The 7,912-nt window shown below is 46.0% G+C and overlaps 1 protein-coding gene across 2 annotated transcripts in view; it reads right to left on the bottom strand.

Moving 5' to 3' along the window:
- Positions 1-7,912, bottom strand: part of Kif5a (kinesin family member 5A) — a 62,519-nt gene that overhangs the window by 32,120 nt on the left and 22,487 nt on the right. For both annotated transcript variants that reach the window (XM_008844064.2, XM_029568783.1), the window contains exons 2-8: positions 3,372-3,459; positions 3,205-3,278; positions 2,749-2,853; positions 2,458-2,506; positions 1,732-1,787; positions 1,196-1,283; positions 834-958 (exon numbers count right to left, since the gene is read on the bottom strand). In XM_008844064.2, the coding sequence (XP_008842286.1) occupies positions 834-958; positions 1,196-1,283; positions 1,732-1,787; positions 2,458-2,506; positions 2,749-2,853; positions 3,205-3,278; positions 3,372-3,459 (585 nt within the window). The remainder of the gene's footprint in view (positions 1-833; positions 959-1,195; positions 1,284-1,731; positions 1,788-2,457; positions 2,507-2,748; positions 2,854-3,204; positions 3,279-3,371; positions 3,460-7,912) is intronic.

The following is a 7,912-nucleotide window of genomic DNA, read 5'->3' on the forward strand; positions in this document are numbered from 1 at the left end:
TAAATTTTTACGCCGGGCGTGGCGGCTCCCAGCACTCGGGAGGCAGAGGCAGGCAGATCTCTGTGAGTTCAAGGCCAGTCTGGTCTACATAGTGAGTTCCAGGACAGCTGGGGCTACAGGGAGACCCTGTCTCAAAAAGACCAAAAAAAAAGTTTTTTTTTACTTTAGTCAGGCATGGTGGTGCATGCCTTTAATCCAAGCACTCAGGAGGCAGAGGCAGGCAGATCTCTGTGAGTTCAAGGCCAGCCTGATCTATACATAGTGAGTTCGAGAACAGCTGGGGCTACAGGGAGACCCTGTTCCAAAAGACCAAAAAAATTTTTATTTTAATATTTTTATTTTATGTGCATGAGTGTATTGCCCGCATGTGGGTTGGTGCACCCATGTGGTGCAGTGCCCATGGAGGTCAGAAGAGGGTGTCGGATTCCCCAGAACTGGAGTCACAGATGGTTGTTAGCAGTCACGCAGGTGCTGGGAATCTAACCCCGGTCCTCTGCAAGAGCAGCCAGTGATCTTAACCGCTGAGCTATCTCGCCAGCCCTCTCTCCATCCACCTTTACATGGGCTCTGGGGATCAGACTCAGGCCATCAGGCTTGCATGGCAAGAGCTTTTACCTGCTGAGTCACCTTGCCAACCCATGAATTATAGTTTTTGAGACAGGTTCTCAAAAAGAGAACCCAAGCTGATCTCAAATTCACAGCAATCCTCTGCCTTAGCCTCCCAAGTGCTGGGATTACAAGCATGAGGCACCATATCCACCTTACAAACTTAATTTTTCAAAAAGGCAAACCTTCTCCACCCCCTCCCCACCTCACTCCAAAGATCCTCCAACCTTCTCGCTTCCTGCCAGGTCCACAAGATACAGCTTCCCACTAAGTTTCTGCTCAGTCTCCATGTTCTCTTGCTTGATGTTGATGAGGAAGATGCTGTGGCTCCTAGAGCTGTGTTCATTCATATCTGCAGGAGCAAGGAGAGAGGGACCTCCACCTTACCAACCCGTGCAGAACTGCAGCCCTCAGCCACAGTGCCCACTGGCTGCCACTCCCCCCACTGAGAGAAGGGCCTCTAGGACCATTCCTACTGTGTCATCTCCTTGGCAAGGGGCCCCTCCTCCCTTGCTCATTTGCCCCCAGTGGGCACAGGGGAGAGATGAGCAGAACCCTGGACTTAAGAGCCCTTTATCCCCCCACTCACTGGTGACAGCCACATGACGGTTCGATTTCCCTTCATCAATCACGTCCAAGATCTCCTCTGGGCTGGACACGAAGCGTTCAGTACAACCCTGCAAGAGGTAGATGTGCAGGGACCATAAGCTTTGATCCAGATTAAGCTGCCTGCATACTGCCCAAGAGTCTTTTCTGGGGCTGGAGAGATTTCTCAGTGGTTAAGAGCCGTCTTACAGAACCTCTTTCAGAGGACCCAGGTTTGATTCCCAGCACCCACATGGCAGTTAACAACTGTTCATAACTCCAGTTTCAGGGGAATCCAATGCCCTCTTCTGACCTCTGTAGGCATTACATAACATGGGTGTACTTACACACATGCAGACAGTACACTCATATACATAAAATAATAAAAGTAATAAATAAAATATATTAAAAAGTCTACAAATCTCTCTGGCCTCTTGGCAAATCTCAACCCTCTACTTTCTTGGTCAGTGACCCATCCTCCTCCCTCTCACACACTCTTGATGCTCAAGTCCCATACAGGAATCCACCCTGCTCTCTCACCTTGACAAATGGCACCCGGTTCTTGTCCTCATGCACAGACAGGTTTGTCTTGGTCACTGAATCAAGATAATGCAGCGTGAGCAAGACCAGGACCCCACCTCATCTGTGTACCCTGCAGTCATACTAAAGGAAGGAAGACTCCCCAGGGAAGTCCAAACCCCACATGCACAGAGAAGGTTCCATTCCCCTTCACAGGGCTCTAGCTCTTGTGCATAAGAGCTAAGCCTTTTAGCTCATCTTTCGAGTTTCACAGTTTTGGGGAAAAAAAATTCTTGTTTTGTCCTTGTGGTACTGGAGATTGAACCCAGGACTTCATCCATACTAGTAAAGCACTTCACCACCTGATCTACACCCCCATCCCTCCCTCTCCTTCCTTCTTTTCTTTCTTTTGGCTACATTAGGGGTTGAACCTAAGGCCTCCTTCATGCTAGGTAGGCTCCACCTCTAACTTATATATCCAGCCCTTTAAATTTTTTCTTTTGAGATAAGATCTTACTAAGTTGCCCAGGGTAGCCTCAAAATTGCTGTCCTGCCTCAGCCTCCCAAGTAGCTAGGATTATAGGCATGCACCACCACACCTGGCTGAAAATGTTTGGTGAGCAGAGCCCAAGGACTCAGGTATAAGGAGGTATGTCCTGGGTCCAAGGAGCATGTATTCCCTGGCATGGTGATCTTTCTTCCCTCAGCCTTCTCACACACCCTTACCAGGTAGAGCTAAACACTCACCATCCAGAAGGTCACGAATTTTATCCAGGTAAATCTCAAAGTAAGAAACCTGGTTAGGGAGAAAGGGATATGATGTTAGAGGGCTGATCTTAAATCTAACACAGAAATCCCACATCAATAAGACCTGCTCAAAGGGATGTGGGGCAGGGAAAGTTCAGAAGAGAACACTTGGTGAAAAACTTAGGTAACCAGAAAGGGAGGAAGCTGGGGAGCCCAAAACCTTTAGCAAGTTCATTCTAGATCTTTCCCTCAGTCCCCATCTGAGGTACCCAGCTGTTACTCGCTGATCACCTTAATGTGGAATTCAAGGTTCTCATCCATGGAATAGATGTGGTTGAAGATATCTCGAGCAATCCGAGGAATGATTCCCATCAGCTGGGGGTCGTGCAGCTTTCCCTGGGGAGGGAAAACATCCCAGCATGAGGCTGGGGCTCAGGAAGAACGAGAAACTCAGAGGAAGGCAGGGGAACACAAAGGTAAGGACTGACAGAGGAGCATCCCCGTAATGGAAAGAGCTGACTGAGCAACTCTGAACAGCCATGGCTGCTGCTTTTCCGACTCAAAGGAAGACAACTGTAGTAGAGGAGGGAGGGAAACTGAGGCAGGCTGAAGGGACTCCACAGAACTCCCCCTATCACTTTGCCCCTCAGTTCATCCGTCTGGATCCATCTGCCTCCAATCCAGGCCACGCTCTATTCCATAATCTTCCCCCACTGAGACTCATTGATCTTCCATGAACATTCCTACCTCCATGGTATGTGTTTTCCCTGAGGATGTCTGTCCATAAGCAAAAATTGTGCCATTGTAACCAGCAAGTACATCTAGAAGAGATGACAGAGAAAGAATACTGGTGGAGATACATGGGGATAGGATACAGGGTGCATGGGGAAATATGTTCTAAAATCATCTCTTACCTTTGACGATCTGCATGGCACATGCATGATAAACTTGCTCCTGAGTCGTGTTTGGGGGAAACACACGGTCAAAGACATATGGCTTCCCCTGGAGGAAAAATAAAACAGATTACACATCAGCAGGAAGTGAGGGGAAGGAGTAATACTACAAACCCTTCCATCAGCCTGAGAGAGCTCTGCCTCTGCAGCCCCATCTGGGAGATAAGAGAACCTGGAGCTAGAAGAAACTTTTACGTGACAGTGATGATTGTGTGGTAGAGTGTCACTGAGGAGTGTCACAGGTTGTAGAAGGGGATAATTTAGATGTATGGTTTCAGTACTCCATCATGCCCAAACCCCTTCCTAGGAAACCAGATAGAAACACAAAAGAAAGAAGGAAGGAAGGAAGGAAGGAAGGAAGGAAGGAGGGAGGGAGGGAGGGAGGGAACAATTCATTAACAATAAAAAGAACCTCAAAGTTTAAAAATATCTTCCTCAGGGGGCTGGAAAGATGGCTCAGCGGTTAAAGCACTGACTGCTCTTGCAGAGGACCCAGGTTGAATTCTCAGCACCCACATGGCGGCTACAAACCATCCTTAACTCCAGTTCCAGGGGAATCCGAAGACCTCTTCTGACTTCTGCGGCATTGCACGACATGGGTGTGCTCATGTACATGCAGGCAATACACTCATACACATAAAATAAAAATAATAAAATAAAATATTTTTTAAAACTTAAAAAAATCTTCCTCAGCCAAATGTGGTGGTGCACGCCTTTAATACCAGCACTAGGGAGGCAGGCAGAGACAGGCAGATCTCTGTGAGTTCAAAGCCAGCCTGGACTACATAGTGAGCTGGTGCTACTGGGGGACCCTGTCTCAAAAAGAAAAAAAAATGTTTATACATATATATGTAATGTTCAGCAGTTAAGAGCACTGGCTGCTCTCGTAGAGGACCCAGGTTTGATTCCCAGAACCCACATGGCGGCTAACAACTATCCATAACTCCAGTTCCAGGGGATCCGACATCCTCTTCTGACCTCTGTGAGCCCTGCATGACACGAGTGCAACTAGCTACATGCAGATAATATACTCATACACATAAAATAAAAATATATTTAAAATATCTTCCTCACAGGAGGATCTCTATGAATTCCAGGACAGTCTGGTCTATATAGTGAGTTCTAGGACAGCCAGAGCTACATAGTGAGACCCTATATAAAAAAATAAAAATAAGCCAGGTGTGGTGGTGCACACCTTTAGTCCCAATACTCAGGAGGCAGAGGTAGGTAGATCTCTGTGAGTTCAAGGCCAGCCTGGTCTACAAAGTGAATTCCAGGCCAGCTGGGGCTTCAGTAAGACCCTGTCTCAAAAAGACAAAAAATAAAAAATAAAATAAAATAATAAATTAAAAATAAATAAATAAATATCCAGGTGTGGTGGCACATGCCTTTAAATCCAGCATTCAGGATGCAGAGGCAGGTGGATTTCTGTCTGATCAAGGCCAGACTGATCTACATAGCAAGCTCCAAACCAGCTGTGGCTACAGGGAGACACTGTCTCAAAAAGACATAAGGGGGGGGGGCTGGAAAGATGGCTCAGCAGTTAAGAGCACTGACTGGTTTCACAGAGGATCCAAGTTCAGTTCCCAGTACCCACATGGCAACTAACAACCATTTATAACTCTAGCTCCAGGGGACCTGTTCCAGGGGACCTGATACCCTCTTCTACTCTCCGTGGGCATTGCACCACACGGGTGAACTTACATACATGCAGACAATACACTCATACACATAAAATAAAAATAATAAAATATATTTTTAAAAGACAAAAAAATTAAAAATAAATTCAAGGCCTTGGGCCTAGACCCCTTTGTGCTGCCTGAGAGCTCCTGACTAGCTCGAGAAATGTACCTATCAAAGAAGCTTCTTTTTGCAACAGATGGAGATTATTACAAAGTTCCACTATTGGTCAGATGCAGAGAATAAGTGTGAGGTGCTCAGCCTTAAGTGACACATCTACAATGCAACCTCTAAGGCTCTGGAAATATAGTGGAACAGAGGGAAGAAAGAATATTAATGCATCTCTCATCTCTCACCAGTGAAGTTTCCTCATGCAACAGATGGTGATTAACCCATAAAGCCACAATTGACCAAAATGCAGAATAAGAAAGTGCTTATTCCTGAATAGGACATCTATATCAAACCTCTGCTACCCAAGGCTCAGAGACAGAAATTTTAGGAAAGAAGGGACAGAAATATTTTAAGAGTCCAAGTTGGTGGTTGACCACAAGGAAATGGAGTATTCCACACAACAGGGAAGTTACTTACATAAACTCACATCGATGGTAACAGCATGCACAAGACCCATGCAAACTCAAGCCAGAAAAATACCAGCACAGAAGTGGGGAAGAAGCCCCAACCTTAGCTGAAGAATTATTGGCAACCAATAACTGAGAGAGGGAGGGTTGGTTTTTTCTGAGGATGTGACATTAGATACACAATAGCCAGGATCCAGAAGACAGATGCACACCAAAGGACATTTGGGGACACAAACTTGGTTCAATAGGCCTTAATATATATGACAGAGTACATGAAATCCAGCAAAGGGGGGCTATAAGAGCACTGCAGATAGGGGAAGGGGTCTAAATATGATCAAAACATATTGTATGAAATTCACAAAAATTCAATTAAAAAATGAAAATTCGTCGGGTGTGGTGGCACGCGCCTTTAATCCCAGCACTCGGGAGGCAGAGGCAGGCAGGTCTCTGTGAGTTCAAGGCCAGCCTGGTCTACATAGTGAGTTCCAGGACAGCTGGGGCTACAGGGAGACCCTGTCTCAAAAAGACCAAAAAAAAAAATTAAAATTCTTCTTCAACAGTTCTATATGCTTGGCTACAGGACTTCTTCAAGACATATCAAGCATGGTGCTAGAGAGATGGATCTGTGGTTAAAAGAGTGTACTGTTCTTGCAGAAGCCCTGGGTTCAGGTTTCCACCACCCACAACTGGCAGCTCACACAAAACATAACCTGTAGTTCCAATTCCAGGGGTCTGATGACCTCTTCTGGCTTCCACAGGCAACTGCATTCACATATATATATACCCCACAAACAGAAGCACATGCATATAATTAAAAATTAAAGCCGGCGTGGTGGCGCACGCCTTTAGTCCCATCACTGGGAGGCAGAGGCAGGCGGATCTCTGTGACCTCAAGTCCAGCCTAGTCTACAAAGTGAGTTCCAGGACAGCTGGGGCTACAGGGAGACCCTGTCTCAAAACACCAAAATAAAATAAAATAAAATAAAAATAAATAAACAGGCCAGGTGTGGTGGCGCACACCTTTAATCCTAGCACTCGGGGAGTTCAAGGCCCGCCTGTTCTACATAGTAAGTTCCAGGACAGCTGGGGCTACAGGGAGACCCTGTCTCAAAAAACAAATCAAAACAAAAACGGCCCTAATGAAATTCATTAGGATGCACTGGAAAGAGAACCTCACGGGTGGTGTGATACAGCAAGTTCAGTGTGGTGTGATACGGCAGGTGCAGTGTGGTGTGATACGGCAGGTGCAGTGTGGTGTGATACGGCAGGTAAATAAATAAATAAATAAATAAGCGATCCTAGCAGACAGCCTGAGAGGGTGGGTTCCAATCTCCATTAATGTAGTGGCTCAGATCTCAGCAGTGCCGAGTTCTGGCCTCCCTCTGGCCTCTCTCTGACAGAGGGGCTGAGAACGCAGGGGACCGCCTGAGAGCTCCCGATCCTACCTCCACTTGATGGTGAGCTTCCCCTAATTGCGCCATACACATCCCTCTACCTGGGATTTCCTGAGACCCCCTCCCAAGGACCCAGGGCAGATCTAGCTTTGGTAGGCTAAGGCTGAGATCCTAGCAGACAACCTGAGAGGATGGACTGCCTGAGAGCGCCCAGATCCTGCCTCCATGTGGTGAGGGAAGCCTGAGTGTACCTGACTAGAACCTGAATTGGGCTTCTGTGGGTACTCCTGAATAGCTGATCTGAAGCCATCAGTTCCCTCCGAATTAAACCTGAGAGAACCTGAACACTGTACCAACCAGCTTTACATAACCAATAAAGAAAGGATCTAGGCACCCGATAATACAAACAGAAGCATACTTCAACTTAATTCTCAAATCAGAAATATAAACAACAAAAGAAATTCACATGCCAAAATCACAACGAAAGAATTAACAAAATGGAAAGCCAAAACACTATGTCCCCACCAAACTCCACCATCCCTTAGAAGAGTTCTACAAGGAGAACCCCCTAGAGATAACCCAGGACACTGAATTTAAAAGAGCAATCATAAACATGATCAAGGAATTCAATGAATTTAAAGAACACACGAACAGACAAATTAAGAACTAAGAATATAGGGATAAACTTCTGAATGAATTCACAAAAGAGAAACATTGAAGATAACTCAGGCAGAAATGAAGAACTAAGTGCAAAACTCAATAAGCCAAATTGAAACAACAGGGGAAAGCCTCACCGCTAGAATGAATGAAATGGAAAACAGAATATCAACACTGGAGGATAAAGTTGAAG

Source organism: Nannospalax galili, unplaced genomic scaffold (assembly GCF_000622305.1).
Source record: "Nannospalax galili isolate Female #2095 unplaced genomic scaffold, S.galili_v1.0 scaffold340, whole genome shotgun sequence".
Taxonomy (NCBI): Eukaryota; Metazoa; Chordata; class Mammalia; order Rodentia; family Spalacidae; genus Nannospalax; species Nannospalax galili.